Source organism: Phalaenopsis equestris, unplaced genomic scaffold, assembly GCF_001263595.1.
Source record: "Phalaenopsis equestris unplaced genomic scaffold, ASM126359v1 Scaffold211241, whole genome shotgun sequence".
NCBI classification, from domain to species: Eukaryota; Viridiplantae; Streptophyta; class Magnoliopsida; order Asparagales; family Orchidaceae; genus Phalaenopsis; species Phalaenopsis equestris.
The window spans coordinates 42,370-54,084 of NW_018230259.1; the positions used below are offsets into that span (position 1 = coordinate 42,370).

An 11,715-nucleotide genomic window follows, 5' to 3' on the forward strand; every position below is an offset into this window, starting at 1 on the left:
ACTTTAACCAAGATTACCTTAAAGCCTTTGAAATTTTAAAGGAAAAATTGACCACTGCTCATATAATTATTTCACCTAAATGGGAGAAACCTTTTGAATTAATGTGTGATGCTAGTGATTATGCAATTGGAGCTGTGTTAGGGAAAATATATGATAAGATTTTTAAACTCATATACTATGCTGGTAAGAATTGTAATGATGCTCAAATTAACTATACCACTACTAAAAGAGAGTTTATAGTAACTGTTTATGCTTTTGATAAGTTTAGGTCATATCTGATTGGAGTTAAATGCGTTGTGCATACTAAACACTCAACTATAAAATATTTAATGTCTAAAAAGGACGCGAAACCAAGATTAATTAGATGGATACTTCTGATGCAATTAGATGGGTATTGTTGATGTAAGAGTTTGAATTTGTAATAGTTGATAGAAAAAAAACTGATAATCAAATTGCTGATCATCTATCTAGGTTTCAAAATCAAACATGAACAGGAAGAAATTCTTGATTTAGTAAAATAAATAAATGAAACTTTTCCTGATGAACAACTTTAGCTTTAAAGGATGGGAAATACCATGGTATGCTGATATTATAAACTATATTATTAGTGGTATTTTACCATATAGACTATGAAAACAACATAAGAAAATTCATTCATGATGCAAAATCTTATTTTTGGGATGACCCTTATTTGTATAAACAATGCAAATATTTAATAATGAGATGATGTGTGCCTTACAAAGAAATTCAAGAAATTATCCAAAAAAGTCATGATGCTGAATTTGATGGTCATTTGGGGAATGATAGAAATGTTCATAAAATTTTTGAAATATGGATTTTATTGGCCTACTCTATTTAGAGATGTGTTGACCTCACTTTTGTTTGAGGTCTAGTTTTTCCTCATTAGTAGCTTAGGGTCTAGCCATAGGACTTTCTTGTTGACCGTTTTTAGAGGACTAGAAAGGAACCCTTAATATTAGAATTTCTAAACTCTTCTTTGGTCAACTTGAAGTTCCATATACTGGTCTTAACATTTAGCAATTAGTAGGTGGGACCACTATAGGGGAGCTCAAGGAGAGTTCCCATAGGATTGCTTTAGGGTTGGCCTTAGGGTCAACCCTCTGGTGGTGTGGTCTTAGTTGCTCTCACTCACACACTTGTACATTACACACCACTTTCAAACCTAAACCCAAACTTGATTAACTTTAATCCCTTGATCTTTTGGGAGACTCATGTAGATGGTTCCCTAGACCCACTAGCCCTAGGCTAGGGTTTAGATAAGAACAGTACATAGAGGACTCAAATGGAGATTCCATTGATCCATGGCTCAAATAGGGTGGTTGGCACCTCATTTTCACCACACCTAAATTTCACTAAAATAAATAACTTAGCCTTTTGCTCCTAAATCTGCCCAATTTACCAAAACACCTCAAAACCCTAAGTTTGACCAAAATTCCCAATTTCACCCAAAATAGCCAAATTTCTTAAAAAATCATCTTAAACCACATAACATCACCCAAATTGCACAAAGCCTCCCAAAATTACCAAAATACCACTCATTTTGCCAAAATTACCAAAATATCCTTGGTGGCCCAAGCTTTTCCAAAACCTTCATAATCATTTCAAATGTCCCTAAAACCAATTTGGACCCTTCAATTAAACCCAGTTTGATCAATTTGACCCATTTTGGCCAAAAGCTTCAAATTGCCCTTAAAGACCCAATTACCCCAATTCACCCCTAATGTCCACCAATTTGATTCCAATTTTCCCCAATTTCAATTATAAACTCAAATTCATCATGACCAAACTCAATTCAAACCAAATCCAAGCCCAATTGACCCACATTTGAATCTAATTTCAACCCAAATCAAAAAGCCCCAATTAGACCCAAAACCAAGATCTCACTCAATTGAACCTCCAAACCTATCCAATTGCCCTAATTTTGCATCATAAATTTTTCAAAACACTCCCCCATATCAAAATGAACCATCAATTGGCCTTGGTCAAGCCTCTATTTCAGTCAAAATCAACTTAGTCCAAAATCCCGAATTTTGCCCCAAATTAGCCATGTCTCCAAATGTTACCAAATTGAATGCCCAAATCCTAAAATTGACACCCAGTTAATGTTGAGAACTCTTCATAGCATCCTGATAGACCATTTGGAACCCTCAATTTGGACTTAGCCTAACTCTAGCCTAACATAAACTCAAGTTTAACCCAACATCCCCAAATTGATCAAATGGCCAAAATCCTTCAAATTGACCCTCCAAATCAATTCATCCAAATCCTTCAAATTGACCCTCCAAATCAATTCAAAATCACTACAAATCTTTTCTAAACCCTTTGTCACAATCATATACACCATATCAATCAATCCATTGAGTCCAATGTCATGGCTAGCCCAACCCAAACCCAACTTCAAGCCAATTAGACCCACATTGACCCAAATTGAACCCATGCACTAAAATTGACCAAGACAAAGCTTCTACAGCCCACTTTTAGAACCTAGTGACTAGGCTAGACTCACTTAGCCCACCCTATGGGAGCGCTGGGCCAATGGGGGGAGCGATGGACCAATGGTCCCTTGATTTAAGGGATTTTATCCTTTTTTTAGTTCTAAGCCAAAAATATACTTTCCATCATGCCATACCATTAGGAGTTAAGCTTAATTAAATATCCCCTTGGCTCAATTGGCTGCCTGACCACCTCCCCTACTCTGGCCAGCCACCCTAGTCACCAGAAAACACAAAATTTGAGTGCCCCATGCCTCCATTTAAACCCAAACTCACCCATCTCAGCTAGTCAATTCCAATTGGCTTTGGCACTTTTAAACCCTCCACATAAGCATTGTTTTGCACCCACCAATTGGCCCTGGCAGCTACCCTAAGCCATTTTATTTAAACCACTCTCTAATGGCCAAAACATAAGGCAATCCAATTTCCTTGGGGAGATCCTACCCAATTGCTTCCAGGCAATCTTCAAGAACTCCTAAGCTCAAGCCCATCATTTTTTCCTTCTGGATTTCAATTGTGAGAGCTCAATTTTGGGTTCAAAATTCAAGGAAAACCAGGACAAATTTCCCTATAACTCCACAGTCCACCAAACTCCAATTAATTATGCACACACCATCCTCTGAGTGAGAGGAGTTAATTCCCCACAAAGCCCCATAACAGAGAGCCCCTAACATAGATTTTGATCAAAACCTAAAATCCACTTTGATCGAAATCATACCTAGTTAATTAATCAGGGCATAAGACTTCATCTAGAGGTTTTTTGGACCTAATTGAAGCTGCTAAAGTCATCTGATTGAGGCCTCGCCTCTCAGACAATGGTATTGAGCATCAACCCTAAACGAAGCTTCATTTGATTCTCCATACATATTTACTATATTTCATACCGTATATGCCATATAGATATGTTCATCTTGAGTAGATGAAGGTATAAGAACAAACTTGAAGTGATTTGGTTGAGTCTAGCTCGAGATCATAAGGATTTATTGTGAAGGATTTACGGGTTAGGTCACTTGAGGATGATAAACGGATGCCATCTGATCTTGCATTTATATCATGGACGGTTGAGATCACGTTGGACTAGTGGATGGAACAAAAAGGCAGGCTGACGAGGCGGCTACGTGGTTGGCGACAGCGAATAGTAGAGCGTTGCATGGAGACTTTGGAGTTGGCGAGGTTGAGGTGGCACCACGTGTTTAAGTAGAAAAATATGGATTTTTTTGGATTTATTTAAATATGAGAAATTGAAAAATTTATATTCTTTCATAGAAAAATCATAAAAATAAATTTAAAAAACCCTCTTACTCAGTGAATAGAAGAGAATAATGTGGACCAAAAATAAAAATTATTTGACAACTCTTTGATTCTTAATTAATTAAATACTCTCTGTGGTATTTTAATTCATTATGGCTAAGCTCTGCTCACCATGGCTTAAAATTTTGAGGGTTTGTTCCTCTTGATAGAGACTATGTTCTCTGATTGTTCTCTGATTTTTCATAAGGCAGAGGACATCTCTATGTTTCATAAGTCAGAGGACATCTCTATGCTTAATCTAATTATATAAATTGAAATACCACTTGAAAAATTATGTGACAATATTTAGTAGGTTTCTTATGGTCAGAGAAGCTTAAAAAAAATATTATGAGGGTTTAAATAATTTTGTAAATTTCTATAATTAATTGAATGTGTATGTCTTTTATTAATTAGTTTAAATTAAATAATAATAAAAATTCAATTCTACATTGTGTGTAAAAATCATTTTAATCAATTGTAAAAATTTCAGAATTATTTGATTAAGTTTAAGCACTAAAGTTGATCTTTTAAGACACATTATATTTTTGAACAAAAAAATTATATTAAATTAAATACATTTAGGAAAATTATGAAAAGTGGTTTTGTGAGTTCCTTGTGATTAGCAGACTTAGAAAAAATAAAAGTAATTTTTTATAAATTACTTGATTTTTTAGCTTTATTTTGAACTAAAAACAATAAAAATAATTAAAATTTCCAAAAATACAAAAATATTTCAAAATGTTCCTAATGGTTCCCTAATCATTTAGGACTTATTAAAATACTTTTCCTAATTTTTTTAAGCTAAAAATAAATCTCCAAATGCTTAAAAATGTATTTCCCTTATTTTCTCCTTAAAATAATTACTATAATTAAATTGAAAATCATAAAAATATAATATTTGTTTTCTTTGAGTTCTCTAGCCTTAGGGAGGTTTAATAAAATTGTAAAAAATTTTTTTGATAATTAAAATAAAATTTTCCATTTAATTAAATCATTAAAAAACCAATAAATAATTACAAAATTAAATTAAAACACAAATTAGAAAAACATAGAATTTTACCTAAGTGTTTTCTCTGACTTAAGGGAATCTCTAATACTTTTCTCATAAAATAAAAACTTTATTTTGATTGATTAAATAAATTAACTTTGAAAATCCTATTTTTTAGGTTAAAATAATTATTTAAATTAAATATTAATTTAAAAAAATCACAATTTTCTCCTCTAATGTTTTAATTACTCTATGGATAGGGTATTCTAAAATCTCTTAAGTCACTTGAATTATGCTTCATAAGTTATGAGGTGAAGAGTTCTAAGAGTAAAGTGGTCATTTTAGGCTTTTGGTTCCTTAATGAAAATTTAAGATTAACCAAAGGGAAAATGGGTAATTTTGATCTTAATGAATATGTTTGGATGATTGAAATATAATGGGAAAAAGGTAGAAACTAACTTGCCACCTTTTCCATAATAAGAATAAATTTATGAATTTTCTTAATTATCAGATTTGGAAGTTAATTAAGATTATATGATTTCTATGTGATGGGCTTAAGCTAAGGAGATGATGTTTCACTTATGATTAAGTCCACAATTAATGATAACATGACTTCTTTTAATCAGAATCCATATCATCTAAATTAAAATTTTAATATTTGCTAATCTTTTTCTCATTAGATTTATTAAAGGGCTTGGTGGTGATCTAGGGTTGATTTTAATACTTATTTAATGGGATTTAGAAGATAATATGATTGATGATTAACATCCCAAAGCCCAACTTTAGTGGTGGGTACAATGGTCCTTAATGAGTGAAACTTGCCTTAGGGACATTCACCTACATAACTTTTAAGTAAAATATCAATTGATTAGTTGAATACTTTGTCCTCAAGATGATTAAAATGTCAAAGTTTACCGAGTAATAGGGTAATTTTAATTTGACCTTGGATGACTAGTAGAATAATATGATAAGTTCAAAATGAGCTCAAATATTTCAAGGGGCCTTTAAAGCAATTCAGGGCCATTCCTCGAAAACTTTATATTCTGTTGAATATTTTAAAGGACAAATTGAACTTACTGTATTTTGTTCTAAAATCATTCATTAAGATCTTTTGGGACTCAATAAATCATAGTTCGGAGTTTATAGATACACCTTCATCTACTCTTGAAATTTATTTAAATTTCTGCAAGACTATGTACATTTTGTAAAATCTAATCTTTCAGCAGGATTGCCTAGAAGAGGAATGCCTAGAAGATGATAGGTACGCTTTAATAGTGTTACTTAATTTCACTTGCAAATTTTTGTCATTTTACTTTCTATTATAAATTCCTTGAGGTGAGTTATTTACTTCACTTGCAAATTCAAAACAACTTTTTCAAAAATTAATCAACATTTTCAAAACCTAAAAAAAACTGTTTCAAAGATAATCATAAATCCTTTGAAATTTGACTAAACATAAAATGTCTTTTTAAGTTTACAGGATTCCCTCGGAGGAGGTAACCTATGGTTGTTAACGAGATCGCCCTAGTTTAAATGGGTTTCACAACTTGTTTAAGCTAAGTAAATTTAAAAGAAAATAGTGATACCAGAATGAAGGAACCGTGGATCCTAACTGGTGTTGCTCTAATCAAATTTAACATCCCCCATAATATTTAAATAACCATGACCGTAGGAAACACTTGATTTGAAATCATGACTTGACACATTAGAAAAATTAAACTCACCATGACAAGGAGCTTGCAAGGAGCTTGGAGCTAGCAAGCTTGGAGCTAGCATTGTGGGCAGCATGACCATCTTAAATAGCAAAACATGTCTACACCAACTAAAAAATTCCTTAGAATTAAAAAATAAGCCATAGGATTTTGAGGTTGTTTGCCTAGTGCAACATCAATCCTTAACTTTTCTTCAGGCCTTTGTGTAGCCCTGCTATACAATTTAAGCCTTAACCTATTTTAGGATTGCGATGTTGTCATTTATCAAAATCTAAATCCTCACATCTTTAAGGCTATTTGTGTGATCGTTTCATATGAATGTAAGTTCTAATTAATAAAATTTGTAGGATGAAACATTTAAATATTTCTCCTCTAAATTAAAGCCAAATAAATCTCCTCTAAATTAAAGCCAAATAGTAGGATAGCTTGGGAAGTTATCAAGGTTATCCTTAGGATCCATGAAATCTCCTAGTTCTTATTCCTTTAGATTCCAAAAATAATATTCCAAATTTGAACCACTCCCCTTTCACACCTCTTTGTTTGACCTCTTTGAAAAGACCTATCCATTGAAACTCCTGAAGATAATATTCCCTTATTTTTATCGAGAGTTTTCTTAGACGTCTTCAACTATCTAAGATGTAATTAACTATAAGGGCTTGTCTTTATAGGAAACTTTCAAGAACCTAACTTAATATAAACCCTATTTAAAATTTTATATCATATAGGGGAAGTTGTTAGCTTATAATAAAATTGTTTTGTAGACAAAACGTATGTTATACATTTCTTTATTTATTTGATTGAGCCTCACTATCAAGTCATGTGTCTATCTCACAAGATAGATACACAGCTTGAGGTGTAGTGATCTCTCATCTAAACTTTGAAAGATATGGGATCAGTTTGATCAAAAGTTTCCAAAAAAGTTACAAATGAAAAGAAAAAAAAACAAAAGTAGCAAACAAAAAAAGCACTAAAACTCTTTAAGTGGCCTTGGTTTGACTCTGAGGTGGGGGATCTTCAGCTTGTCACCGTGAAGTAGGAGGGCAAGGGGGGTAGGAGGTGTTGTATCAACAGAAATAGAGTTAGCAAAGGTTCCTTGTCTGACAAGCCAGTTGGCTGGTTGGTTACCCTCTCTGTAGATGAAGGACATATGGATAGTGAGACTTTTGAAGAGATTGCCAATTTTTTTCTTCCAATGCATATGGTGCCATGAGGATGGCTTATCAGAGCTCAACAAAGAGAGAAGCTGTGAAGAGTCAACCTCAATCCAGAGTTTCTGCGAAGATGCCTTTTTTGCAAAAGTAAGGGCCCAGTAGATAGCAATAAGCTCAGCTTCAAGGGCATTAATTGCCACAGTGGGAGCATGGAAGAAAAGTAGACAATTACTGGTGGAGTTTCTAAAAACCCCTCCCACCCCAGCACCTCATTTAGAGAAGCTGTCATCAGTGTTTATTTTCATGGTTAGATTATCAGGAGGGTTCTAAGTGACAGTCTCAATTCCGTTATGATTGATAGTGTTACTGGTCTGGGCCATATTTAAGCTAGGACAGTTCTTAAGCTGAGAAATTTTATTTAGATAGGCAACACAGTTTCTGGTTACCTTGTTGTTTTGGATACTCTTATCATCATGTTTGTTGTTGTTCCTACCCATCCACAAGAACCTTTGTTGCTGTTCCCGCCCATCCACAAGAACCAAGCCACAATGAAGGGGACAGACTCCTCCTGTGTACTTCTCCAGCTATGCCAAACAGCATAGAGACTAGTCTAGTCCTTGTCCAAAAGGTCCTTCTTTATCCCAATAAGGAGCTCTTTCCACACCTCTTGAGCAAATTTACATTTGAAAAATAGGTGTTGAATGTATCCTCACTTTTCAGACAAAGATAACATCTAGAGGGTCCTCTTAATCCTTTAAGTTTCTGAATATCATCAGTGGGCAAGAGGTTGTTGAAGAATCTCCAGCAGAAGAAAGAAATGGAGGGGGATAGGAATCTGAGAAATGGAGGGGGATAAATGGAGGGGGATAGGAATCTGTTCCAGATGACCTCACCCCAATTGACATTCTCCCAGAGATTTAACTTGGCATAAATTGCTTTGGCCAGGCTTTGGTTAGTGTAACTTTGCCAAATGACCTTATCCTTTCTGTCTTTAGCAAACACAATTCCAGTGACTAGAGATAAATGAGGCTCCTGAATGAGAGATTGGAGCTCAGGAACATCCCAGGAGTCCCCATCCCAGAAGTCACTGGCTAGGAGCTAAGGGTTAAAATCTGGAGGGGGGGCCCCAATCCAGTCTTTAGGACACAAGTTGTCAAGCAAAAAGTTCACTTTACCATTCCCCAAATCCCAAATGTACATGTCTTCAGCTTGCTCTCTGAATTTTAGCATGTTTGTCCAAATTTTGGAGTCTCCCAGCTTTTTATTGATAAGGGAGGGGTGTTTTCCCTTACAATACTTAACATACATGAATTTTGCCCACAAGGAAGTTTGTGCTCTGAATTGAATCCACATCTTGCAGAAATTAATATTTACAACTTGTTGGAGCCCCTTGAACCCCACCCACCAGCTGAAATGGGTTTGGAAACCTTCTGCCAAGAAGCCCAGTGTAACTGCTTTCTTTGACCAGCCCATAAAAATCTGTTAAAAACTCTCTCCAACTAGATTTGGGTGCTTTTCTTGAGGTAGTTAGTTTAAAGGATATAAGAGGGCAAGGTTGTCAGGATACTTTTTAGAAGAGTGATCCTTCCCCCATTAGACAAGAAGGAATGAGACCAACTGGATAGATTTCTCTGAATTTTCTATAGGATCTCATCAAATTGAGTCAACTTTGATCTTCCCCTAATGAGTTGAACTCCCAGATACCCTACAGGTTCCCTAGCAGTGGAGAAGCCAGTGTAACTGGAGATCCAGTGCTTGGTATTTGGAGAAGTCCTCTTGTTAAATATAAGTTGGCACTTAGTAGGACAAAATTCCATTCCAGATTGTTTCTGAAAATGTTGTATGCATTTTAAACCTTCTTCACAGCTAGCTTATGAACATTGGAGAATATCATTATGTCATCAACATACATGAGATGTGAGATAGCTAAATTGGATCTATGGTGAAATCTGGAATATTGATTGTTGAGAATGTTCCTGTCAAGCATTCTAGAAAAGTAATCCATGACAATAATAAAGATAGTGGGAGAAAGTGGATCACCTTGCTTTAGTGCTCTAGAAGCTGTGAAATTCCCCTGGAGTTGGCCATTGATAAGGATGGAGTGGTTATTATTGGTAAGCCATCTTTGAATAAGATTTCTAAATTCATGCTGAAATCCTCTAGTTGTGAGCATACCAAAGATAAAGTTCCAGTCAATGGTATCATAGGCCTTTTTAATGTCTAATTTGTATATGAGGTTTCCTCCTCTGCTGATTTTATCAAGACCCAAAGTGAGTTCCTGTGCCAACAACACATTATCATTAATAGATCTACCTTTAATAAAGGCAGTTTGGTTAGGGCATATGATTTTGTCTAAGTGAGGTTGCAGCCTTCTCACAATGATCTTGCTGATGAGTTTGCTGATGACAGAAGTCAGGCTTATAGGCCTGTGTTTTTCCCAGGTTTTTTGTAATTCCCCTTTAGGGATTAGCACAATAGAAGTGTTACTGAAATAGTTGGGGAGGTTGACTCCTTTAAAGAATCTCAAAAATGCCTCCACCACCTCCCCCTTAATGATGTGCCAAGTTTATTTGTAGAAGTCATCTGTAAAACCATCAGGGCCAGCTGCCTTAGAGCTATCAATACTGCTTAAAGCTTGCCAAATTTCCTCAACCGAAGGGGGTTCAATGAGGTTAAGTTGACCAGTGTAATTGGATTCTTCAGCAAAGAAATCATCATATTCAGTATAAAGATCAACAGAAGAGTTTTAAAGAGAGCTGTAGAAATTAACAGCATCCTTTGCAATAAGATCATTATCATTCAGCCACCTGCCATCCTTGCAGATTATGGAATGTATGGTATTACATTTCCTCTTATAACTTATGTAGGCATGATAAAACTTGGTGTTTCTGTCCCCTCAGAGAAACCACTTATAGAAGCCTTTTGTTTGAGTATCAGATCCTGAATATCAATAGCTTTAATCAGATTAGACTGGGCAGTCAGCAGATCAGTTTCAGTGGCAAGGTTATTTTGAGCAGCGGCCTCAAGTCTCTCAACCTCTTTTTCAGTAGACAACACATTGGAAAACACATTACCAAATGTTTCCCAACCCCATCTCCTCAAGGCTTTGCTGGTTTTATGATGCAGAAGGCTAAGCTTGATAAAAGGGTCAGGGTGTTCAATACCCAACCAGTTAGAGGCAATACAGTTATGGAAAAGAGGGTGGGTAGACCACATGTCTAGGTACCTGAAAGGAGGGTGGGGGTGAAGTGGTAACTAGGGATGTTATGGAGATGAGGAGAGGTCTGTGGTCAGAACAAGTGAGGGCTAGGTGGGTAACAAAAGTAAGGAGATAGTGTTTCAGCCAGCGGTCATAAACTAACATCCTGTCTAGTCTTTCCCATATAGCACCCCTCTTCTAAATGAACTTAGGGCCCTGGTACCCCAAATCAAACAAACCAGCTTGCTGTATTTGATCATTGAAATAAGTCAGTTTAGAGAAATTGGGAGGTCTCCCTAAAGACTTCTCAGCTGCATCAAAGATGCAATTAAAATCTCCCCCACTATCCTAGGGGAGTTCATATTTTGGTTGATGAGATGTAAGCCTTCCCATAATTCCTATCTATCAGCTTTCAGACTGTCAGCATAAACAAAAGTGGCATACTCCAAATGTCCTTGTACAATCAGGGAGAAATGCATGAACTAATGATGGTCTATAATAATGCTCCATTGAATTTATTTCCTACAAAAGAACCAAATTTTATTATTTTTGCTAGCATAATGTGAGAAACCAGGGAATTTTTGGAGAATTCACTGAGAATTATGTTGAACCAAAGGTTCAAGTATAGTAAAGCACCACAACTTGTGTTTTTTATTGAGATAGATCAGTCTTTTTAAAGACTGAGGGTGGGCAATGCCCCGGATATTCCAACAAAGCATATTATTCATTGGGGGGATTATTATTGTGGGGGGAAGGCTGAGATCTTGATCTGGTCCTTCCTCTGGAATGATGAGGTCCCCCCATTTTCAAAGTTTCTATGAACCCAATATTACCCTCTCTTAATTTCTGTACTTCAGATTGA

The 11,715-nt window shown here is 35.4% G+C and overlaps 1 protein-coding gene across 1 annotated transcript; it reads right to left on the bottom strand.

Moving 5' to 3' along the window:
* Positions 1-8,100: 8,100 nt before the first annotated feature.
* On the bottom strand, positions 8,101-10,870 carry LOC110036820 (the record flags this gene model as incomplete). Its single annotated transcript, XM_020741354.1, has 5 exons — positions 10,534-10,870; positions 10,247-10,351; positions 10,032-10,111; positions 9,510-9,932; positions 8,101-8,238 (listed from the first exon to the last, which is right to left on the bottom strand). Coding segments are annotated over exons 1-5 (1,083 nt in total), but the record flags the coding sequence as incomplete, so codon positions are not given.
* Between the last annotated feature and the right edge of the window lie 845 nt (positions 10,871-11,715).